At 43.8% G+C, this 25,536-nt stretch overlaps 2 protein-coding genes across 3 annotated transcripts in view; one reads left to right on the top strand and one right to left on the bottom strand.

Moving 5' to 3' along the window:
* LOC309525153 (uncharacterized protein C3orf49) overlaps positions 1-20,588 on the top strand; it is a 254,711-nt gene extending 234,123 nt beyond the window's left edge. Inside the window, exon 6 of the transcript XR_014216068.1 lies at positions 20,094-20,588. The gene's annotated coding sequence lies outside the window, so the exon portion shown is untranslated. The remainder of the gene's footprint in view (positions 1-20,093) is intronic.
* Positions 1-25,536, bottom strand: part of PRICKLE2 (prickle planar cell polarity protein 2) — a 261,611-nt gene that overhangs the window by 43,769 nt on the left and 192,306 nt on the right. For both annotated transcript variants that reach the window (XM_082209424.1, XM_082209425.1), the window contains 4 exons: positions 13,404-13,517; positions 3,502-3,639; positions 2,103-2,306; positions 831-1,017 (listed from right to left, as the gene is read on the bottom strand). In XM_082209424.1, coding sequence (XP_082065550.1) covers positions 831-1,017; positions 2,103-2,306; positions 3,502-3,639; positions 13,404-13,517 — 643 coding nt within the window. The remainder of the gene's footprint in view (positions 1-830; positions 1,018-2,102; positions 2,307-3,501; positions 3,640-13,403; positions 13,518-25,536) is intronic.

Raw genomic sequence — 25,536 nt, 5'->3', positions numbered from 1 at the left:
TAAGACTGAGGAGGGCTGGATTTTAGCACTTTCAGACGCCTTCGTTTCTTTAATTGAGCTTGATGGGAGATATTACATCGTAATATTTTAGAACACAGCTCTATGGGTTGTTGTTTTTTAAAGCCTTCAGAGTGGGATTTCCCAACATATTCAAACGTATAAAATTACTCCAGGCATCCTGAGAGAGCTTCAGAGCCATTTTTCTGAATAGCTGTGCAATCTCGTTAAAAGCACTTTTGAGAGCGGAGTTGCTTGCTACCATGCCTCACGGGCACAATGTCTCCTTCCTTAGCATAGAAAAGTAAAGTGTTTTTTAAAACAACAACAACAACAACAACAACAACAACAACAACAAGCCCCACATAGATATTCCTTGATCTTCCCTCCCCCCCCCCCCCGGGCTGAGGACTACTTCTTTTAACTGATGAAATCAGGAGCCCCATCCGGAGCTGGCATTGGCGCTAGAGATTTTCCTTTTCTTCCCCGCCAGCAGTAACACTGCCTTGTAGACTCCGGGCCCAAAGCTAGACGCCTACACCTGCCAAGTGGTTTCTTGGACGGCTGACAGAAACAGATGCCAGGGCCTGTCATGTACTTCCAAAACAAAGCCATTTCAACTGCTCGCCTAGGGGCGCGCTTCACCTTAAAACAATAACGCAACGGGTGTATCGACACGCCATATCGTGTTTGTGCCTTAAAAAACAAAAACGAAATAAATAATGCCTACAAGCCCACATCAAAGGTTGCCCGGTTATCGTTCCCACTCCCGACCCCCACCCCACCCCCAAATTTGGCAGCTAGGGATGGAGATTTTGAAATGGCTCCCTTACCAATGTGCTGGGCGCAGGTATCGCAATACTCGGCGTATAAGGATTCGAAACAGTTGCAGCAATATGGCCGTCCTTCCTTCATGATGTACCGCTGCCCGCCCAGCACCGTTTCACATTCAAAACAGCAAAAGTGCTTCATGTGCCAGTGCCTTCCCTCAGCCTCCGTGCACTCGTCGGCAAAGATAATCTGTGGTGGGAAATCAAGCAAACGTGTTAGGGCCTAGAAAGCAAAGCTTCGCTCATTTTTCTTGCGACCTGTCGCAGAGGCCACTTGCCTAGATGCTCAACGCATGAGGAGACCGATCGACAAGTAAATAAATATTAACTTGTCCTGTGATCCGAGCTTGCTTTTTAACGGCTTCGCTGCTTCAAGACTCTTACGTCTATGCCTTTTTTTGAATCCTAATTTTCTACTGCAGCAAAAAAATCAAAAAAAATCAAAATGGATGTAGAGAAAATGGGACGTACATGGTACAGGGGTTTGTGTGGGATAGCGTAAGACGACTCCTATTCCATTTTCTGTAAATGGGGACCAGGAAGTGGGAAGCATTGGGTTAGTTATTTTTTTATTATTCTCTTACATTTATATTGATATTTCTTCTGTACATGCAACAAGGGCAAACAAGCCAGATTTCACAAAACCTTGACTGTGGTTTGGGCTCCGATACCTCGACTACCAGGGAGCTGGAGAATCTTCTGATTTCGGCAAACTAATGAGGCGCAGCGTTGCATGATGAATACTGTACTGTGGTTCGAAATCAACAAGCCGTGTTTAAAACCCTAAAGCTGCCATGAATTTTGACAGTTTGATTTCACTACGATCCTGTCCCTGGCCTACTGAAACAGGCTGCAGTTTCCTTCTCTTCCACCTCTCAGCTGCAGACTGGGCATTAAAGGGGCGGAGGAGAAAGCACACACAATTTATCATGTACACTGTTGTACACAGTGCAAATCTGTTTCGATGAAGGCAAGTGCAGATTTCCTCCCCACCCTGAAAAAGGATAAACTGTGGATGAATGGCCAGCAGTTCTGGGCTTGGCAGGGGCATTGGTCTAGGTGTGGGCATCTACATTCACGCATGCTTGTGTTGGCCGTTGCAAAGAGAAGCTGCTACAGAGGCTACCATGTGAACCAGTCTGGAGATATTTCACATCTTTCCTTGCTTGTAGAACTGCAAGATGTAGATGCAAAGATAGGCTGGCAAAGAGGACTTTGGAAACTTGCAACCATTCATCATGATTAACGGGAGGAGAGATGTTTGGCTGGCCTTACCTCATCACACGCCGCACACCGAGGCTTGAGGCATTCCGCGTGGTGCCGGCCACAATAAATCTTCCCATCTTGATAGAAATAGATGAGATCTACCAGCAGCTCGTTGCAGACGCTGCATATAAAGCATGGCGGGTGCCAGCAAACTCCATGACCTGCCCTCGATGCAAAGACGGCTATGTCTCCTCCATTGATTTGGCCTCCACACTGCGAAGACATTAAGGAGGAACCTGCACTTATGGCACTCGAGGGCAGCCAGGTCTCATGGCAGCATTGGAGAGAATACGAGGTTCTACAAAATGATACGTCATGCATGTCGCTCCTCTGGTTATTCACAACCCGGGTCCTTTGTCAAACTGGGGCTCCCTGGGGTTCAAATGAAAATGATGCGCTCTACACATGAGCATGAGCGCCATCACAGCTCCCAATCACAATGCTTGTACACTCCAAACCCCGTCCATATATGGATGGGGCTTGGACCAAGCAAACAACAGCCAGAGCACCAGATTCTGCTTCTCTTTCTGCCTGTTCTGTCTTCCATCAGAGAGAGAGGGAGGCAAGAGAGCTGGGCTGCTTTGAGACTGCATAGGAACTTCGCAGGATAGCACGCTTCCTTCCACTTGTATCTGGGTTCCCTTTCGTGTGATCAACATGTTGGGAGGGCTTCCCACATTGAAAAAAATATGGAGAGAAACAGTGGGAGTGTGTTGTGTTCTGATTTTTAAAGAATCTTTTAGAAATTTCAACATGCAAAATAATAACATACTGCCATTTTTTTCCCAGTCTTCTTCATGTCTGCAAGGGAGAACCAGGTGGAGGTTTTGTCCAAAGTATTTCAGACATGAGGGAAGGCATGCTTTTCTAGGTTCCCTCAATTCTGGCTGTGAGCAAGTTTGTTTTGCTTATGGTTTTATGGTCTAGCAATGCACAGCCTAGATGCAATTTCCCCTGGGGGTTATGTGGGGGGAACCCTCCCCCGCAAAGAAATCCACACAAGTAAATTCTCTGACCCTGAGAATAGTTTAATTAATAAGAATTCGTGCTAAACTTCCTTTGTAAGGTCACAGCAAAGAACAAATTTGTCTCCTGACTTGCCAGCGTCTCTTGTTTTGACCTCTCATAACCCAAAGCTAAACATTGCGACAAAAAGCATTATTAGTTGTTAAATTTGTATACTGCCCTATACCTGCAGGTCCCAGGGTGGTTCACAAGATAAAATCACAATATAAAAACACAAAATACATAATCAAAACAAAAACAACCCAATAACCCTCTGCAAGAAACACAATTTACAAGATTGTGCTGTATGTGTGCCACAGTAACATAATGCCACAACTTGGGAAAACTGTTCTGTGATTCCAAGGTTCATCTGGCCGCAAACATGTTGTGAAGATAGACCTACCTGCTCACAAATGGCGCCAGTCATGGTGACTGGAAAGGGTCGGACATTGCCTCTGCCCAGGTTCTCCCTTTTCCTCTGATTGCTGAAGAGTTTGAGTTCTCTCTTCTCTTCTTCATCCAGTGAGTTGCAATATCGTACCTAGAGAGTAATCAGCAATGATCTGTGTTACACTGGAAGTTGCAAGCCTTGGCTTCTCCTCCAACACTTTTTTTTTTTTTTTTTTTTGCAGGCAACGTGGGAGGAACTTGCCACCTACGGGCAGACATCTCTCCCCTCAACAGATGGGCTTTCATCCCAGGTCAGACTCTCGCAAGCCGATTTCTCTTTTTCCTCTCCTCAAACCACAATGGTCTCTGCTGCTTTCTATACTACTCCTTTGACTGCTGCTATCCAGTTTATTAATCATACTCCCAATATGCACACATGAACATTATTAAAAAACAATGGCTGTTTATAACTCGAGGAAGACCAATGTGTCATAAAAACATGGCGGTTGACCCTGAAATGTTGATGGGTCTTGGGATAAGGATGTGTAAGGGAATAATTACAGTGCTAGGACACTACTCAAGGGACATGGCCAGACCAGAGATTAATGCACTGGAAAACTGTGAAATCCAAGGAAAATTAAGTAGACTTCCTTGAGCTGTGGCTTTCTAGCCCCTTTCCTCTCACCTCTGGTACAGCCAAGTCGCATCACACACACATTTAACTTGCAGAAATTAAACTATACGCATTTGGCTTCAGTGCCATTCCGAATCAATTTCAGCCTTTTTCTTCTGCCTGCATCTGTCTCTACCTGTCTCCCTTCCACCTCCATCTCTCTTCCTCCCCCAGTCGCTCAACCACTCACACATGGAGGAGCGGGGAAAGGCAGAAGGTCTCCCCCATTTGCCAACAAGTAGCAGGCCAGAAAATAAGAAAATGTTGGCTATGTGTGATTTTCGCATATGCATGCATAACCTCAGCATATGATGCGATTGCACTGTATCTAAAAGGGACCGTCATCTTGGTCTTCTCCCGGCACATACTGGTCTGGTTTCTGTAAGTCAACAGAGTATCGCTAATTCACTTGCTGCTGAACTCAAAGCTGAGAAGGGATAAATTACTTCCTGATTCAGTAGACAAGGCTCTTTTAAAAAGGTACTTCAGTGGCACTCAAAAGAGCTTAGCAAGCCCTTGACGGTGCAGCTTATGGCAAGTCCATAACTATTTGCTTGCTTGTTCACTGAAACTGGGCTCAGGCTTAAGCCAAGACCAACAAGATGTTGTCAGGATGATTAAAAGGCCTCCCCTCCGCCGGCCGCCTTGCCTTCACATGTTTAAAATGCACACTACAATTTCTCAGGGCAAAACCCAAGTCATTGAAAGGGAGACACACAGACAAACCCTTTTTCAGCCCTTGGAAAATAATTCAATGGACTGCAATTTTGAAGTGCCAACAGGCCATATGTAAAAGATCACCTGAGCGCCCTTGGGTTTTCACCTCCCATTCTGTTTCGTTTTTAAATTTTAACTAGAGTGGTCCCAGACTGCACGATGCTTTTGAAAACACCTTCTCGAGTAACGCATTTAAAATAATCTAAAATTTAAAAAAACAGGATCATACTTCAGGTGCAGAATTCTGGCACAAGTGATGTAAGAGCGTGAAGGCCCTGCCTGAAGAAAAGTAACAGTGTGATTTATTATAATCCTATATAACTAACAGCAAACTCATTCTCCAAGCGGCAAACCCTTAAGGAGTCGAAATTGACAATGCCTGCAGGAAAGAGGGAGGGGTCAGGAGGCTTGGGGAACGCCAGCATTTGCAGAAGTACAAAGATAAACTTAAGAAAGGGAGGAAACCCTAAGGTTGGTGGGCAAACCCAAACCCAACACTGTTAGGACTGAGCATGCTCAGTGGCCACAGAATGCTGAGTGCTCCCTCGTGGAAAAATTAGGGGAGGGGGAATAATAGAATAATAGAGTTGGAAGGGATCCTGAGGATCATTTAGTCCAACCCCCTGCTATGCAGGGATATGTCCCATACAGGGACTGAACCTGCAACCTTGGTGTTAGCAGCACCATGCTCTAACCAACTGAGCTATCTGGGAACGGAATGGAGAACCACAGAAAAGTCACTCCCGCCATAACCTCCTTTTGGCTCCACCCCCATGAAGCTCTGTCTACCTACCCAACACCAGCTTCACTCAGGGAAGCCATTCCTGTCAACCAAAGATGCTACATGAAACATTCATCTTCAGGGGGCAAAGGACCTCTGAACTCCAGATACACAGGATTGCTGTTGTCCTCATGCCCTTGGCTTGTAAGCCTTCCAGAGGGTTATGTATATACTTGGCTGCATTTTGCAATTTGGCAATGCCACACCCTGCACTTAAAAAAAATTGGTGTATTTATCTTTTACTGGTATTATACAGAAGAACATCCAATCAACTCTCCCCACACCCCGCATGGAAGAACAGATTCATATTACATAGAAAAACTATAGTTTGAAAGTCATCCTACTAGAATCATAGGGTCATCTAGTCCAGGCTTCCTCAGCCTTGGCCCTCCAGATGTTTTGAGACTACAATTCCCATCATCCCTGACCACTGGTCCTGCTAGGGATCATGGGAGTTGTAGGCCAAAAACATCTGGAGGGCCAAGGTTCAGGAAGCCTGATCTAGTCCAACCCCCTGCGATGCAGGAATATTAACTAAAGCATCCATGACAGATGGCTGTCCAACCTCTGCTTAAAACTTCCAAGGAAGGAGAGTCCACCACCTCCTGAGGGAGTCCATTCCCCTGTCAGAAAGTTCTTCCTGGTGTTTAGTTGGAATCACCTTTCTTGTAACTTAAAACCACTGTTGTTTTGAGTCCTGCCCTCCAAAGCAGGAGAAAACAAGCTTGCTCCATCTTCCATGTGACAGCCCTTAAGATATTTGACGATGGTTATCATATCTCCTCTCAAGTCTCCTCTTTTGCAGGCTAAACATGCCCATCTCCTTCAACCGTTCCTCATACGGCTTGGTTTCCAGACCCTGGATCATCTTGGTTGCCCTTCACTGCACAAGTTCCAGCTTGTCAACATCCTTCTGGTGCCCAGAACTGGACACAGTATTTCAGGTGTGGTCTGACCAAGGCAGAATAGAGCGGTACTATAACTTCCCTCAATCTGGACACTACACTTTTGTTGATACAGCCTAGAATAGCATTGCTTTGTTTGCTGCTGCATCACACTGTTGACTCATGGCCCAATATGCTAAAAGATGTGCATCTGTCCATAGCTTGCTGAGAGTCACTGGTGGTCGATAGCCATGCTCTTTTGTACAAACATACGAAATAAAGTCGAACCATGTGTTTTGGAAAGCATCTCGATTTGTTTATTCCTTGTTCACCTAGTTTTCCAGTCAGTTTGTCCAACAGTGCCACGTCCCAGATTTGATTCAGCCACATTTCAGATAACATTTAGGGTTCTCAAGTTACTGGCAACATCAAGCAAGCAGCTGTTATTAACTGTAATATAAGCTTTTTAGATGATAATTCTTCATAATCTTCAAATATAGTTAATAAAGCAACGCTAAGGTCGAGATGTACCTGTTGTTTAGTTTTCATACTCATTTCACAAAAAAGTTATCCCAAAATATACAAAGTTTTTGACAAGTCCACCACATGTGGAAAAATGAAATTACATTTTAAGTTTCTCCAGCCAGTTGTGCAATTGATTTTATTGAGTAGTACAGGATGCAAATACCATCTATGAGTTAGCTCTTGTGCGTTTTCCCTAAGTTTAGCTGAATAAAATTGAAAAGGGAATTTCTGCCAGATTCTGTTCCAGGAAGGCTCGTTTAGAGTATCATTCAAATCTCTCTCCCAGTGGAGATTGAGAGCATTTAAAGGTTTGTAAGAAAAATTGGTTAATGAGCTGTAAATTAAAGAAATGATACCCTTGCCCAATGGATCAGCAGAATAAATTATATTTTCCAGGGGAGTTAAAGACTGGGTTGCGATGTTTGTTTGGGAGATAAAATGTAAGACTTGTATATATGAACCCAAGAGTAAGCTGTGTTTTCCAAAGCCTGCTGGATCTCTATTCCTGTCATATGCTTTCTGTTCTTATAGAAGTCTCTGATCCTGCTTCTCAATTTTTGTATTCCTGTATTCTATCTGGATTAAAGAAGCCAGAGTGGACAATCAAAAGATTATAGGTGAGGTAAAGGTAAAGGGACCCATGACCATTAGGTCCAGTTGTGACCGACTCTGGGGTTGCGGCGCTCATCTTGCTTTATTGGCCGAGGGAGCCGGCGTACAGATTCCAGGTCATGTGGCCAGCATGACTAAGCCTCTTCTGGCGAACCAGAGCAGCGCACGGAAACACCATTTACCTTCCCGCCGGAGTGGTACCTATTTATCTACTTTCACTTTGACGTACTTTCGAATTGCTAGGCTGGCAGGAGCAGGGACCAAGCAACGGGAGCTCACCTCGTTGCAGGGATTCGAACCGCTGACCCTCTGATCAGCAAGTCCTAGGCTCTGTGGCTTAACCCACAGCGCCACCCACGTCCCATAGGTGAGGTAGGAGGAGCTAATTTGCTGCACTAGTTATGCCAGACCTGTAAATTAGCTGTTAAAAATTATAAGCAGGGGTAGAAAGAGAGCTACATCTGCTCCAGCCAGGACTTTTCTTCTAGAAAAATACCAAAGATATTAATACGGTTAAGGATTAATATACTAACAGGAAGAGAGCATTTATAAATTCAGACTGGAGATAAAAAATTCATTTCCTAAACAGTGTAAAATTCTGGCAAGCTGTCCCAAGAACAATTGTGGGGATGGATCTCTTAACTGATTCCCGTGAAGAGATAGAAAGATTTTAAAGGACTTATTTTAAAGGGCTTATTCTTTTTTGTTCTGAGTTCTACAGAACTTCTACAGAAGCAAATCTCTGCACAAATGGAATACAGATATTTTGTAAGTATCCCTTTCCCAAAGGAATCAAGCATCTTTCTTTCTAGAGAATTTGGAAATTCTTATGCAGTTTTGGGCCACTGTGTTCTAGAAATGCTTTCTCTTCCATCTTTCTTCTGGGCATTAGATGGTATGAACTTTTCTCTCTCTCGCAGAAGCTCAAGAAAGGAGGCTTGGGTCAGGCACTGGATTGCGTCATGCTCTGGATTGTGGACGCATTGTGCTCTTGGGGTTTCAAAGAGCTTTTGATAAATGTCCCTCATCAAAAACCCCTGAACATGAGATAAGAGGAAGAGATTGTGAAGAGCTCCAAAAATATCTGTCCAAGGTGGCATGAATATGTCAAATACAACTCAATGTAAACTCAGCACATTGAGTCAAAAAACCCTAACTTTGGGCAGCCTGAGATGGCAGTGACTGGCCAGGAACTGGATCAGTTAGTTTTTTGAAATATGAAGTGGTATATAAATGCTTTTAAATAAACAAACAAGTAAATCTTGGGGGCATAGTGTATAGCTGAATGAAACATTGATCCAGGATATGCCAGCCCTGAAAAAGGCAAATGCCATTTTAGGAAAGGGATAAAATATAAACCTGACAATATAATAAGGGCATTATAAAAATATATCATGAAACAGGACTCTCTCCTTAAATGATCACCTTATTTCAGAGCAGGAATAAATTATTTCCCCAGTTAAATATTATGGACCAGTTAAAGTGATGCTCCTAACATGAGTCTAGGCCTGTAGACTCACACAAAGCAAAGATATGAAAATAAAGAATAATTAAAGGGCAGAATTACCCAAAGGGAAGGGGGGACCCAGCCATGCCCCCTAACTAGGGAGCTTGGGATGAAGGCCAACCTGGCGCCCTCAGATATTTTGGAGCAAAGCTTCTATCAGCCCCAGCCAGCACTGCCCTGGGGGTCACCAGCGTGGAGAAAACTGCTCTCAAGCACGACCAGGGACTGGGATTGAGCACACATTTGCAGCACCGCAAGGCATTCCTTTCAGAAGTGTATAAACACCACAAAAGGGACATGAAGCCAACAGCCCTCTACTGCTATTGCCCCAACCTAGAAGCTGCACATAACCATTGTGATCAGTAGTCATCGATCAACATCCTGTTATCAATTTATCTGAAGTCATCTTCAGCTAGTGGCCACTGTGACATCTTGCAGCAGTGAATTCCATGAATTAAGTATGGATTGTATGGAGAAATACTCCCCTTTGTTCTCCTTGAGGCTCCAGCCAGTCACTTTTGGATGAGGGAGTAAAGCTTCTCTCTATCTTCTTTCTTCACACCCTGCCTAATTTTATAGCCACCCCTTTCTATATTGGGAGACCCGCCTGTCTCTGGACTCATTTGTAGTTGGCAGCTTTTAAGACTATTGATGAGTTAAAACTCAATTCCAAGAGTATTTATCACCTTGGAACATCTTTGCTTGAACTTCAGTCTCCATCTCTGGGCCTTAGTCTAGACTCCAATTCTACAGTGGGAGGATCTCACTTGAAGGGAGGTATTTAATGTCTTTTGAGTCTCTTCCAGCAGCAGGATTTTACAATTCTGTTAACAGCTTTTTGAAACGAAAACAAACATGTCTCAGCTTCACAGCATAGTACATTTGATAGGCTACCAGAAGTTGGTTTTCTTGATTTTTTTAACCTCACACGCTCATGGTACTAGCGAACATTAGCAGCTAACTATAACACAGCCAGGGCAACCCCAACACACTGACAAAGTTATGGGAAGTTCAAGAAGAGTACCATGAATCAAGTCCATTTGCAAACACAGGCATTAACACAATCCGGATTTGCAATACTGTAATATGCAAAAAATAATTATATAAATACAACAATGGAATAATTGGTCCTTTGGATCACAGGTGGTTTTCATTTTGTCAAGCCAAGTGAGGATTGGGTTTTGAGAGAAATCATCTCTCCACTCCATTTCCAATTTCTTCAGAACCTTCACAGAAGCTAAAATTACCCCCTGACAAGAAAAACTATGTCTCACCACACAACAAGAGTGTTACATTGTGGCCTACTAATTGTTATTATTATTATTTAGTGAATTTGTATACTGCCCTTCATCCAAAGATCACAGGGTGATTTACAATATAAAAACAGACACAAAATATGTAACAAAAAATCAAAATCAAATCAATGACTCCCCTCCCACAAATACATTTAAAAGGCCATAGAATGTTTAATCAGCCAAAGGCCTGGTTATAGAGGAAAGTTATGGTACCTAAAGGTATGTATCAAAGGTGCCAGGCAATCCTTCCTAGGGAGAGCATTAGAGAAAGAGGGAGCCATCACAAAAAGGCCCAGTCTCATGTTGCTACCCTTTGGGCCTCTTGTAGAGGAGGCATATGGAGAAAGTTCTCAGATGATTATCAGAGTCCAGGTCAGATCATATGGGGAGAGGCGGTACAGCATCAAACATTAAAAACTTCCCTAAACAGGGCCACCTTCAGTTGTCTTTTAAAAGTAAAATAGTTGCTTATTGACTTGGCATCTGCTGGGAGGGCATTCCATAGGGCAGGTGCCACTACCAAAAAGTCCTCTGTCTGGTTCCTTGTAACCTCATGTCTCGCAGTGAGGGAACCGCCACAAGGCTCTCACTGGACCTCAGTGTCCAGGCTGAACAATGGGGGTGGAGAAGCTCCTTCAGGTATACTGGGCTGAGGCAGTTTAGGGCTTTAAAGGTCAACACCAGCACTTTGAATTGTGCTCGGAAACATACTGGGAGCCAATGAATATCTTTCAGGACCGGTGTTATATGGTCTCGGCGGCCACTCCCAGTCACCAGTCTAACTGCCACATTCTGGATTAATTGAAGTTTCCGAGTCACCTTCAAAGGTAGCCCCACGTAGAGCGCATTGCAGTAGTCCAAGCAGGAGATAACCAGAGCATGCACCACTCTGGCAAGACAATCTGCAGGCAGGTAGGGTCTCAGCCTGCGTACCAGATGGAGCTGGTAGACAGCTGCCCTGGACACAGAATTAACCTGCACCTCCATGGACAGCTGTGAGTCCAAAGATTTAAAGCAGTCTTCCCCAACTTTGTGCCCTCCAGCTGTTTTGAACTTCAACTCCTATTATCTCTAACCATCACCTAGCTGGTGCTGATGGGAGGGCACCAGGTTGAAAGGCAGATTTGGGGACTGAGTTTTCTCTATGGGTGTCCATTCTCTTGCATGCGATTTAGTAATCATCTGAAAACCACTTAAGCTGCTGCTAGTATCCTTAACAAGGATAAGCTAAGTCAGTCTTCCAAACAATGCTCAACTGGAGCAAAGTGAGTAGAGACTTCTGGGGTGTCTAAGTATCAGGAAGCAGTGTGGGTTTTTTTGTCTGGCTTTGGAAGTTTTTGGTATGGATGTAAGGCCCCGTCCTATGGCTTTAGTTAACTCAAAATACCGTATATTTTGCTCTATAAGACGCACCAGACCACAAGACGCGCCTAGTTTTTGAAGGAGGAAAACAAGAAAAAAAATATTCTGAATCTCAGAAGCCAGAACAGCAAGAGGGAACGCTGCGCAGTGAAAGCAGCGATCCCTCTTGCTGTTCTGGCTTCTGGGATAGCGGCGCAGCCTGCATTCGCTCCATAAGACGCACACACTTTCCCCCTTACTTTTTAGGAGGGAAAAAGTGAGTCTTATAGAGCAAAAAATACGGTATGCTGAACACAGCTCCCCATGTCCTTTTCCAGTGGAGAGGAAGAGCTGTGAGTTTTAAATACTCTTCTGTGAAGCAGCAAATGTTGTGGCCAGGGCAGCAGTTGCTTGCTGTGGAATCCAAAGGGGGGGGGGAATCAATCCCTAAGAGGGGCACAACATAAAATGCAGAAGTAGAACTACTTTTTCAGGACAGCAGGAGAGGAGGAAAGGGTTAAATTCCCTACCGGTGCATTTGCATTTTTAAAAAAAACCCTGTTATGTTAGATGCAAATATGCATTTCATGCCTTATGTAGCTTAGTAAGTCAGTGGTTAACAACCTGGTGCCCTCTGGACAATTTTTTTGACCACAACTCCCATCAGCCCCAGCCAGCATGATCAATGGACAGGGATGGTGAGAGATGCAGCCCAAATCTTCTAGGGGGAACCAGGTTGACAAAGGCTGAGCGAGTGGCTCCTCACAGTGGCAAGTTGCAGATGTGGTGCAAGCAACCCATTTGAATATGTCCCAAAGACAACATTTAAAATTTTACTTTTTGCTATCATATATAACCTCACAGTCAGATGCAATAAAAAGCCTGCATGTTTCAGTTCTTCAGTTCAATACAAAAGCAGAAAACTTAATATTTTAGCAACCGCGTGAGAAATATATGCTCTTTTATCTAGTAGTATTTTAACCTACAGCAGCAACAATTCCGCACAGAGAGAAGTGTTTATTGTACCTATAGTTACAATTTAAGAGTATGTCATTTACACGGAGAGCCAGGCCAGTTTATCTGTGAGTCTGAGCCCAAACGGTTTCATTATTTTTATGTATAAAAAACTATCAACATCTCTCACCACAAAATATGTGTTTTCCAGGAAAATAAAAGTTGGAAACTGCAATTCTCAGTCAAAGCAAAAGCAAGAAATATTGGAGAGATAAACGTAAGTAATAGGACATCTAGACTCTAAATAGGCATTGCATAAATATGCATTTCTAGATAAAATATGAGGACTGTTTCCCTTTCTATTCTACTGAGAACAAGTACAGAGGGCAGGGTCTCTGCCAAGTAATTCATCAGCCAGCACTGAGAGTGGTAGGGAGGGGGCAAAGTGAGGAAAACATTTTTAAAAACCCAGAGAGCTTTTGCAAAACAATCCTTTAACAAATCCTTTGCCAGAGACTTGGTTAACTGGCTAATTGCTGCACGCAACAGCGACATCAGAAAGATGGCCCAGTCCCCTGCGGTGTGCACTAAGCCAATGTTTCCCCAATTATTTCTAAATGACTCACCTCATTGTCGTGTGGCGGCAGCTGGTGAAGGAGCTGTTTTATACGGGCTTTCTCCCCTGGGCTGTTCACGTAGGGCACTTTGTCTTCTGGGAGGCAGCTGTAGTACTGATGAACCTATATGTTAGAAAAAGGGGGACTGCAGTACAATGTCTTGGCTTCGTTTTTGTTTTTGTTTTGCTTTCGACTGACAAGACACAGAGAATCAAACGCTCTGAGCAGCGGCACTTGAGATTACCAAAGACCTGCAGCTATTTAAAAAAAAACCCAAAACAAAACAGAAAAGCAACAAACTTTCCTTAGGACAAAGGCAAATGCTCTTTATCTGACAGAAACCGAAATTTGTTTGGAAGAGGGTCAAAGCGAGAGCGAGGGCGGAGGGCGAGGGGAGAGCAGTCTGTTTTCGGTCTAAAGCTAACCCGCCAAGGTCGTACTTTACCGTTTTCTCTGTCACTCTCCAGAATGTAAGCATGTTTCCCTTGGCTAGGAGGATCTGTCAGCACCTGCCTTTGTGAGCGTAGGTTAAGACGCTCCCCCTTGGCATCCAATCTATGACTGGGTAACTGAGCCTCCACCTACACTCCAGCCCCCAAGGCCTTTTCTGTAACAATTTGTGAAAATAATCAGCAGATAAAATCTGTCGGAAGGCTGGGTTCTCCCTTTAAGTCTCAGAGTGTGTAATTAAAAACAAACATGAAGAGTGCAGCACAAGGTGCAGTGCAACAAGGCCGGGTCCCAAGAGATCCCATTTCTCGTACGTGCGTTGATGATGGGCACACACTTCCGCTGCAGCTATAGGCCTAACAAAGCAGCCTAGTTCTTCCCGGAGACCAGCTACAGCGCAGCATCACCTTCTGTGATCATTCCGACGCGATGCTTGTAAGGCGGAAACAGCGAGCGGCAAGTAACGCCGAGTACAAACAGCCCCGTCTACTTGATCTGAGGGAACACGGTTCAGAATGTGGAAGCTGGGGATTGCTCTCCACCATCTTTTCCGGATCATGCCACACTCAGAGGAGCTCAACTGACGTCCAACGGAAAATCCTGTCACTCAAACAACCCAATGGCTTGCCTCAAAGGTTCTGTGCCAGGTTGCTCCTTCTGAAACTTAACAACCGGCTGCCAGGACATCTTCCCTGCCGTGTGTGTGTGTGGCAAGAATGTGACCCCATTTTGGAGGTATCGTATCCTCAGAAACACAAGCACCACCATCACGTCCCATGACAACGCTGGAGGAACGGTGCGATTTGTACAGCCTCTTCAACTGTGCCGATTCCAATGGGCAGCAGCTCTTTGGGGTGTCAGACAGTGATTTTTCACATCATTTGCTATATGTTCCTTTAATTAATTGGGGGTGCCAGAGAAAGAACCTGGGACTGTCTGCATGCAAGCCACGGTCTCTACCACGAAGCTATGGTTCCTCCTAGCAAGGGGCTCATCATTGCCACATTGAGAGTCTCCATGCCTGCACCAGGAATGTTCTAGCCCAAAGCACCTCAGAAAACGCTTCATTGTCCTATGAGCCTCCCTTTGCTCGTAAAGCCATCAGAAGAAGGCCTGCTCTCCAAACGCCAGCACTGGGTGATGTGAAGCCAGCGGGAATGAGAGGCATGGCATTTCGATGGAGGGCCCTTGGTGCAATACTTTCTCCCTAGAGGGGCTTGCTTGGGTGTTAGGAGGTAATGCTGCTCCAGCAAACATTTGTGAATGTCAATTTCATTCCGGTCTTAAATGATGCTTTATTGCAATCCTCTGCTATGAACTTGTAATTGTTATTTATGTTGGGGTTTAAAGAACAACAACTTTTAATTGGCAGTTTTTATATAGAAGGCATCTGATTGCTTTTTAAGTGTTGTTGCCTGTTGAGGGCCTTTTTTGTTTTTGAGTGTGCAGCGGGATATAATTTAAGCAAATTAATCAAAACAAACCTCACAGGGATGTGAATAGTATGTATGGGATCACAACAATCCTTGCACTAAGCAGTTCTAAGCAAATGTGTATGGGAATGGGATGAGGCTGTAACGTGCTCTGTCCCTACCATCTTAGATTTTAACTGGGCGGAAGTAGAAATTAGGTTTCTCAGAACTATCACCCCAACGCAGTAACAGGAAGGAGAGACAGCTCATACTACAGGATAGCTCTCCATCATCTACGCCAGCCTGAAAACAGCCACATAATGCACTCACATTGAAGCTGCAGTGTTTATTTTACATGCCCAACCCCATTACATCATTTGCATGCATCACAGTAAGAGATGCTTTGAATGAAGCCCAGAACTGCAGAGAAAGTTCATGCAACGAATGCACGACTATGCCCCCACTCTATATTATGAGCAACCAATTTGTTCAGCCAAGGAATCTCCAACCAGAAGTCTTAAAAGCCACCAACTAAATGGTTACAAATAAAATCTCAGCACCACTTACTTTGCATTTATAGCGCATCCTTCACCTGGTCCCTGAACATGCAGGTCATTAAGCTGAACACGAAGGAAGGCGATACAACCAAGTTAGGGAAGACTAACCGAACCAAAGCTTGCCTGAGCAGCCTGTAACTTGGGTGGTTGAAATCTCAAGCCAGGTCTCCGATTACTCCTTTTCTCCACCACAATCATCAGTTGATTTCTGAATGTCTGCATTTAACAATCAAATGCCCCTGTCGATCGCTAACTGCCTCTGTGCTCTGTAGATACAGCACTGCTGATTTTCTGCTATTGAGCATCCGTGCCCAGGACGCCCTTGAAACTGTGTGAATCCACAAGTAATTTATTCTTGACTGGCTGCCAAATTATGTCACGCTTGTCCCCAAGGTAATAAGCTGTAAAGACCCAGAGCACAGAAAGGAGGAGATAATAAGTCTAAACGGCAATCAGTTTATCGTGTTCGTAGATATTTGTTTTCTGGCCATGGCACAGGAAAAACCAGAGCACAACGCTTTCAAGCATTTCCTCTGGGAAGTCTTCCATTTCATGTCAGGAGGTCTGTCGGAGCTATCTCCCATCAGATTAAAGAAATAGCTCTGCAGGGATGGGCAAATGACTTTGGGAAACTAAAACCAACCCAAAACTGAGACAGCAGGTCCTGACCTGCACCTCGTCACCTGAAACGAACCAGGGACTGTTAAGGAGATTTGGATCAGATCCAAGAAAGACGCCATTCAGGTAAACCCCAAAGAAAGCACTGACTCCTTCGGATTCTGCCCGGGTGATTTCAACTCCTTGGTCTGCAGGCAAATCGTGAATGTCATCATTAAGTGGATTTTCAGAAGCTTTCGCTTTTACCATCCTTCAAAATCAATGCATGTTCTCCTTGGGCTGTAAAACTGGGCACCAGCCAAGAGAGAATCCCAGAGCACGTCCACCTCAATTGCTCCCACAGGTGATACGTCACCTTCGGCATTCAGTATCATCACCTAGAAAGCATGGGCGCATTTCACCACCTGCCCACTGCACTTCCACTTCCAAAATGCTTTTAAATCCTTGATGCTTCTCTCAGTGATATTAATGCCCGCTAACCCTTTTCCATCTCCTTTCTTTACCATCTGCTTGTCTTAACAATGGATTATAAAGAAAAACATGTACAGAATAATCTTTTAAATAGATTAAAACTGGCCAAACAGCTCCAGGCTGAATAGAGCAAACTGTACTGCTTAATTCAAGCAGGCTTTTAATTTGTTCTGTTTACAGCCAAAGACCAACGAGATAAACAGTTGTCCCTGAGCACTAGATTCTTCTGGTACCTGAACTCTAGGCTAGACTATACCTGAAAACAGAATAGATGTTCTCAACCCCAATCCATCCAGCTAGTCCTGAAGGGGCAGCATGACTTGTGGTATCAAAAACAAATGGTGCAGGTACACAAGGCCACAAAGGAAGCCTTGGTTATAAACCTATCATAAGCCTTACTGAGAGGCAGTAGAGAGGCAGTCTGGTGCAGCGGTTAGAGTGTCAGACTAGGGCCTGAAAAGCCAGGGTTTGCGTAAATAAACTCTCAGGTTCTATTCCTAAATGCAATTGGAAGAAAGCACTGTTGAAATCAGTGAAAGGGAGGGGGGTACTCAAGACTGGAGAACAAGATTTTCTGTGCCTCACATAGTGTTCCTATTACAGGACACACTTAGTACCAGTGTCTCATTACAAAACATGTTTGCTGGATAGGATGCTACGTTGGCACAATGCGGTAGGCTGCGTCACAGCAACTGCTTACGAGGAAGGCGGCAGCCTAGTGGGATGTGTCTAGAGGGGACTCAGAAGGAAGATGGATTTGCCTGATGCTCCTATTCTGCTCAGTCTGAAATTCATTCAAGTTTGTGGAAGGAGGATTTCAACATCTGACAGCAATTCCGTTTCTAAACACAGAAGGCTGACAAGATGGAATTGTGGGGGAGCAGAGAAAGCAAGCCTAGGAAATAAATGGTTCCTCAGGGCCAAAGTACACACAATGTTAAATTTGTCTTTGTGTATGTAACAAGCAGGCTTTTTTTAAAAAAATAAATAAATATGCAAATTGCATCAGCTGTGGGAGGGGGGAGCAGCTGATAACTAATGGGATCAGAGCAGGAGTAGATGAGGAAATTAACCCTTTCTCCCCCAGCTGCAGTTCCAAAGAAAATCCTCTTCCAAAGGAGTATTTGCTTTGGCGTGGGGGTACATCCCACTGGCACCACAGTTAGCTTAGTCCCTGGACAGAAGATAGTCTGTCCTGAAACAGCTTATACCAAAGGCTGCAACCCCATCCAGTTCAGTTAAATGACATGAGAGCCATTCATCCAGAGGGCCTCTCTCCTGCCAGTGTTTAAACTCAAGTTTATTCGCCTTTATCCAGCCCACAACTGCAGACAGACACAGGAGCTCGGAATATTTTGTTTCCACTTTTAGTTAACCACAGTTTGCGGTGCTGTTCACACCTGGAATTTTGATTGACACTAAATAATGGTTAGTTCCAACAAGTCAGCCTCCTAACCATGTTCTTCGAAGCTGACTTATTTGAAGTTAACTACAGACTGGTTACTACAATGTGGTGAATCAAAAGCAAAAAGCTGTGTGGGAAGAGAAGAAACTGAGGCTCTCTACAGCTTGTGCACCTCACTCTAAACCATGGCTTAGAGCAGGGGTCAGCAAACTTTTTCAGCTGGTCCACTGTCCCTCAGACCTTGTGGGGGGCCGGACTAGATTTTGAAAAAAAAAAATGAACGAATTCCTATGCCCCACAAATAACCCAGAGATGCATTTTAAATAAAAGGACACATTCTATTCATGTAAAAAAGCACTAATTCCCGGACCGTCCAGGGCCGGATTTAGAAGGTGATTGGGCCAGATCCGGCCCCCGGGCCTTAGTTTGCCTACCCATGCTCTAAACCACGGCTTAGAGTGAAGTGTGAACACAGTCACAATGTACCCATCTAGTTCAGAACTGCCTACACTGACTAGCACCACCTCTCCAGGGCCTTTTACATCACCTGCTAACTGACCCCTTGAACTTGAGATGCCAGGGGGTTAAAGTTGGAATCTTTTGCATGCACTCTACCCCTGAGCTAAGGCCCTTCCATAGCCCATTAAAGCTGGCCACTGTATTTAAAAGTGCCTCTGTGATGTAATCCACAATGGTCATCATCAGGTGCAAATACCTAGAGTTAGGTATAGCGACATAATGGGAACACTGGCAAAAATAAAGAGAATTGCTAAAGCAGGTCTAGTCTTGCATCAAATAAGATCTTGGGAGAATATTTCACAAACAAGGCATTTCATAGACCAGTCACACGCGGCAAAGCAAGCTCCGCTCCCCTTCCCCAAATATTATTGATCTCTCAATCTTTTTCCAAATATGAATTTCTCATTTTTTTCTATAAAGAAGGGCAGTTGAAATAACGTGACGTAACACAGAGACATCGCCGACAAGAAGGTAATAAGTATGTTGGAAATTAACAGTTCCTTCAAGCATAAAGAAAGAAAAAGTGGGGGGGGGGAGCCTTGTAAAATGAAACAAGAGGAAGATTCTCTTTCAAGTTCAGCCAACTTTATTCAAAGGAATCGAGGGAAATAATTGCATTAGCCCACAATACATTCAAGTTCCTCATCAGCCTCATTTAGTATTTCTCTCTGTTCTTTTTCTCCTCCCCTCGAATTTCAAAGTACCTCAGTTTTTAAAGTCATAGCTATACATGTTCCTTAGGGATGACTAAAAATCCTGGGAGGTATTTCTTTAAAGCCTGCAGATACTCTAGGGATTCAGTTATTTCTCTGACAAAAGGCATCTGCCGGCACCAAACTGTAAATAAATTCAATAAATGGACACTCAACTACCTTGACCTAGTATGTCAGGAAAATTCGCAGCCTTTTCCTCTCTCCCCCTCTTTTCCACCCTTTGGCTAGGCCTGTTTGCAAAAATGCAAGTGCTTATTGTTTAGATGAAAACTGTCTCTAAACATGCTTCAGCATTTTGAAAGTATTTTCTCTCATGCTGCTCCAGCTGAACAGTTTGCTTATGCAGGCATCCATCTTTGGTTTCAAATCATCACAACTTTGTAAGGTTTGGTGGTTAGGCATTGGAAAAGCTTGGTTTATGGGAGGGGAGGTTGTGGCCATCACCTACCCCTCCCCTTTAAGGGTATTCTGTTAAAGGAATCTGGGGGTCAGTATTCTGGGAGAGTATTCATTTAACCCACAACGCCACCCGTGTCCCTTAACCTGAGGTAAAGGTAAAAGTAAAGGGACCCCTGACCATTAGGTCCAGTCGTGACCGACTGTGGGGTTGCGGCGCTCATCTCGCTTTATTGGCCAAGGGAGCCGGCGTACAGCTTCCGGGTCATGTGGCCAGCATGACTAAGCCGCTTCTGGCGAACCAGAGCAGCGCACGGAAATGCCGTTTACCTTCCCGCCAGAGCGGTACCTATTTATCTACTTGCACTTTGACGTGCTTTCGAACTGCTAGGTTGGCAGGAGCAGGGACCGAACAACGGGAGCTCACCCCGTCGCAGGGATTTGAACTGCCAACCTTCTGATCGGCAAGCCCTAGGCTCTGTGGTTTAACCCACAGCACCACCCGTGTCCCTTAACCCAAGGTATCACTGTATAATTAAGATGTACAAAGAACCGTCATGAAATGTTGGGTGGGAAGCCAAAAAGAATTACTGTATAAGAACAGAAAATGATAAGAGTTTGTAACGGAAAACCTATAAATAAAATATTTATTTTTTTAAAGAACTGAATTTGTTCAGAGCTTTCTCACAGCTAAAGGAGGGTCGTCCCCCCCGACATGCTAAGTTGCCAGAGGGTTGTCCATTTTGCAGATATGTAGGTTTCTGCCCTGGGTAAAGAATGTGACGCCTCTGTTCGCTCACCCATGAAGCGGCGCTGCCTTTACTTTCCTGCCTCCCCAGCAAGCTGCCAAAGGCAGCCTCAAGGAATGTAAATGATATAATTGCATAAATAAATATGGAAATGTGTGACTCCCATTTCCCTGTTTCTCCAAACAAAGGGAGAACTAGAGTTTGCTGGGAGCTTGGAACCCAGGACAGAATGCAGTGAACCTGAAGCCTGCTCCCAGACCCAGCAAAGAAAAGACACCCTCAATGATTTCAATTACAGCAATAAAATCATTGCTCTTTAGTGACACATCTAGATGGGCCAGTAATTGACACACATTATCCAAATCTAGACAGGACACAAGTCCAATTATCCGTAATTGCTCACATGAATGGTTGCGTATGTGACACTATTATGCCACTCTCCTGTCTGTTACTAAGGGCAAGAGACAGAGGACTAATGACAACCCCTAAGAGATTGGGAGTTGGGTCCAGGACTGGCTCCTAAAAGCATGTTTATTGTTGTTGTTGTTGTTGTTGAAATATTATACATATATATAATGGGAGAATGCAGAATCAGTTTGTTTAATAGCATGGATAGACTATTTGGCTGCTACAGAGATTGATGCCACTCAGTTACCTCAATTACTAGAGCAATTACCCTAATAAACAAGAATCATTGTTTCCATTTCACCTCTAAGCATACATACAGAAGGGGAAAGAAGTACCGTATTTTTTGCTCTATAACACGCACCTGACCATAACACACACGTAGTTTTTAGAGGAGGAAAATCCGTAGGCATGCCACCCGTAGGCATTTCCCCCATGACACGCACAGACATTTCCCCTTACTTTCTAGGAGGAAAAAAGTGAGTGTTATGGTGCAAAAATTACGGTACATCCCTTCAGAATGTGATGGGCATTAAGCGTTCAAATTACAAAATAAAATAAAATAAAATAAAATAAAATAAAATAAAATAAAATAAAATAAAATAAAATAAAATAAAATAAAATAAAATAAAATAAAATAAAATAAAATAAAATAAAAAAATAAAAATAAATTTTATTTATACCCCGCCCTTCCCGGGCTCAGGGCGGCTAACACCAGTAAAAGTTACAGTAGAAACATAATAGGGGGAAAAAACAATTTAAAATACAGGTTAAAATGCTATTTAAAATGCAGCCTCATTTTAAAAGTAGCCCATAGATCACATAAAGGGTGGGAAACATAAGGGTCGGACTGAGTCAAAACCAAAGGCCAGGCGGAACAGCTCTGTTTTGCAGGCCCTGCGGAAAGAAATCAGATCCCGCAGGGCCCTGGTCTCATGAGACAGAGAGTTTCACCAGGCTGGAGCCAGTGCTGAAAAGGCCCTGGCCCTGGTTGAGGCTAATCTGACTTCTTTAGGGCCCGGGACCTCTAGGGTGTTGCTATTTATGTTAAGGAATGAATGCAATGAATGCAATCCCCATGGAAGATTTAGAAGATTTTTTTTAAGGATGTGTCCCACCTTAAACTTTGTAAATACAGTTATACCTTGGAAGTCGAACAGCTGCGTTCTCGAACGTTTTGGCTCCCAAATGCCGCAAACCTGGAAGTGACTGTTCCGGTTTGTGAACTATTTTTGGAAGCCAAAGGTCTGAAGGGGCTTCTGCGGCTTCTGATTGGCTGCAGGAGCTTCCTTCAGCCAATCAGAAGCCGCGCTTTGGATTCCGAACATTTTGGAAGTCGAATGGACTTCCGGAACAGATTCCGTTTGACTTTCAAGGTATGACTGTACACACATCGGCACAAGCTATGGGAGCAAGGTATATAAGTCAAAGTGTTGTCTGCCTGGAAAATTTTTTTAAAAAATTTTTTTTTTTTACTGCTCATCAAAAGCCAATGGGTTAAAGATCCAAAAAGGACAAGTGCATGCCATGACCTCCTCACCAGTCTGGTTTTTTAATGGATGCTGGAAAAATATGCAGCCCCATGAGAATTTCAGCTTTCTTTTACAGTACCAAAGGCAGGGAAAGAGCCCTCGGGACTATAGAAGAAACTGTGCAATTGCCAAGCCTGGCGTTTGCTGAAATTTTAATTGTATCTCATATAATTTTGAACAACGGTGTAATTTTAAAGCAAGACACACAAAATGGCTGCAGAAAATGTGAGTCATTTTTTTATTATTATTTATTGGCCAGATCTAAATCTTTCTGCAGCACCTTCTATGGATTTATATTCCTGACAGATTACACCCATGGGGAGATAATGTACCGATAATCAAGACATTAAAAACTCCCTGAGATGGCAAAATGTGCTTCTAGGAGCCAGCTTCAGGGCAACATCGTCTTGCAACACTGTCAAACAACAAACATTAACAGACAAGCATTTGTGAAGTGCAAACATTAGCCTATGATTTATCTTTTACATTACATTCAAAGGAGGAGTATAGCAAGCGTCCAAAATGCAAGAAATTTCTCAATGTACACCAGAAGAAAAAAATTGAGAGTGGAGAACGTATGGTGACAGTGTAATCTTGGACAACATGCAAGTTCTAACGCATACCTGCTCTCTATGATATGCATATAAATTTATTAGTTGTTTGTTTCCAACCACAATTCAAAAAGCTGGTTTTGAGCTTTAATACGCTAATAGAGTTTTGTCCCAATTACTAAAAACATGAGACTATCTTGAACTGAAGGAGCATTCCATCCCATACACCTCTAGGCTTTGAGATCATGGTTGGAAGTTCTGCCCCATCCCTTTGTCATCTGAGGAGAGGTGGCTGGTGAACAAGAACAGAGTGTCCCCCATGGTGGTGCCCATTCTGAACAAGTCCTACCTAGTGGAAAATTCATACGATCAGCTTGTTCAGGTTTTACAGGAAGTTGGGAGAAGATTTATTTGTTTAAAAGGGAGCTGGAGCCAAGAGATGGCTCCTTGTGGTATCTTATCAGTGTGCTATTGAATGGTTTAGTGTCTGGGGGTTAGGACTTGGTACAGTGGTACCTTGGGTTACAGACGCTTCAGGTTACGGACGCTTCAGGTTACAGACTCCGCTAACCCAGAAATAGTACCTCGGGTTAAGAACTTTGCTTCAGGATGAGAACAGAAATCGTGCAGCGGCAGCGCGGCGGCAGCAGGAGGCCCCATTAGCTAAAGTGGTGCTGTATAGTCTTTTTGTTACGGTCAATGACCAGTATCAAGACAAAAACACCAGTTACAAAATTTAAAAGCTCAGAACAAAATAAAATAGCATAAAATCTCATATACATTAAAAAGTAGTTCCAGTTGGTCATTGATCTGTCAGAATGGAACCCTTGTGACCTAGGGATGACCATCCGTTGATATATTATGCTGCTCCTCAGAGCTAGTCATTATATGTTGTATTTTGATTGCTGCTGCACAATATTTGGCCACTTGGTATGATATACCTTGATTCTTATCTAGGGATGCGGATGTTGATGTGGTCTAAACCACTGAGCCTCTTGGGCTTGCCGATCAGAAGGTCGGTGGTTTGAATCCCTGTGACAGGGTGAGGTCCCGTTGCTCTGTCCCAGCTCCTGCCAACCTAGCAGTTCAAAAGCATGCCAGTGCAAGTAGATCAATAGGTACCGCTGTGGCAGGAAAGTAAACAGTGTTTCCATGCGCTCTGGTTTCCGTCATGGTGTTCTGTTGCGCCAGAAGTGGTTTCGTCATGCTGGCCACAGGACCCGGGAAGCTGTCTGTGGACAAACACCAGCTCCCTCGGCCTGAAAGCGAGATGAGCGCCACAACCCCATAGTCGCCTTTGACTCGACTTAACCATCCAGGGGACCTTTACCTTTACTTTTACTTTATCTAGGAGCAGCAGAGTGGCAAGAAACTGTTCAAAACTCCTAGTATATTTCTGGAGTATAGGCAAAATAAGGTCAGAGCGTAAATCTCTATAAAACAAGCACTGGAGAAGCACATGTTCTACACTTTCAATTTGTCCAGAGTCAACTTATTAATATTACTATCACCATCATGCTAGTTTGTTTGCCACCATGACACTCTTCAGGTAGAGTGGTTTGGTTTTAGTGCAGTAATAATGCTGTATCATAAGACAGCCTTCTTGTACTTTCTAGGAAGGAAGTCTCACTGAATTCACTGGGACTTACTTTTGTTTTTTATTATTAAAAAAGCCAAGCTTAACAAATGTTGCATAGTATTTGCATGCATATATTAGAGGGCGGGCTACATTTGACAGATGCATTCTGTTTTGATGTGGTGCTACATAAACCAGGCCCCTTTAAAAGTTGTAATTCTGCAGCATTTCATTTCCTCAGGAAATAATAGCTGGTACGCCAGTTAAGCGTGACAACGTCTCACTTGGCAGTTAAGATTTCCAGCCAGGGCCATGCTAATGATGCCAACTGCAAATGTTCGAAAAGATGAGTCAGGCCTTCGACAGAAGGATCCTGCAGTTTTAAACACAGGGGCTTTAGTGATAAGGTTTCACGGTTCCAAGTCCTTCAGACACACTATCGCCATTCTCAGGTTTATCTCATCTAATCTGAGTTCTGGAGAATTTCCACACTTGGCCTGACCCTTTCCTAAACATTAAAAAAAAGGATTTTCAAGATTCTCACAATAATTTATGGGTCTCACGGAGGAGGGGAATGAGCTCCCTATGGAGAGCAGGCGAGCACCGATGGTGGGATATTTTCATAGACAGCTAAAAATCTCTCTATTTAACATGATGTTTCCTGGTGGCTGATATGAGGGGTTTCCCCCCTTGAGTCTGGCTGCTGTAGTAGTTGCAACTATGTCTCTGCTTATCTGAATGTTTTAAGTGTTAGCACTGGTTGGCTTCTATCATTCTTATGTATATTA

This window comes from Podarcis vaucheri (genome assembly GCF_965113315.1).
Source record: "Podarcis vaucheri genome assembly, chromosome: 2".
Lineage (NCBI taxonomy): Eukaryota > Metazoa > Chordata > Lepidosauria > Squamata > Lacertidae > Podarcis > Podarcis vaucheri.
This window is presented reverse-complemented; position numbering and strand designations above follow the sequence as displayed.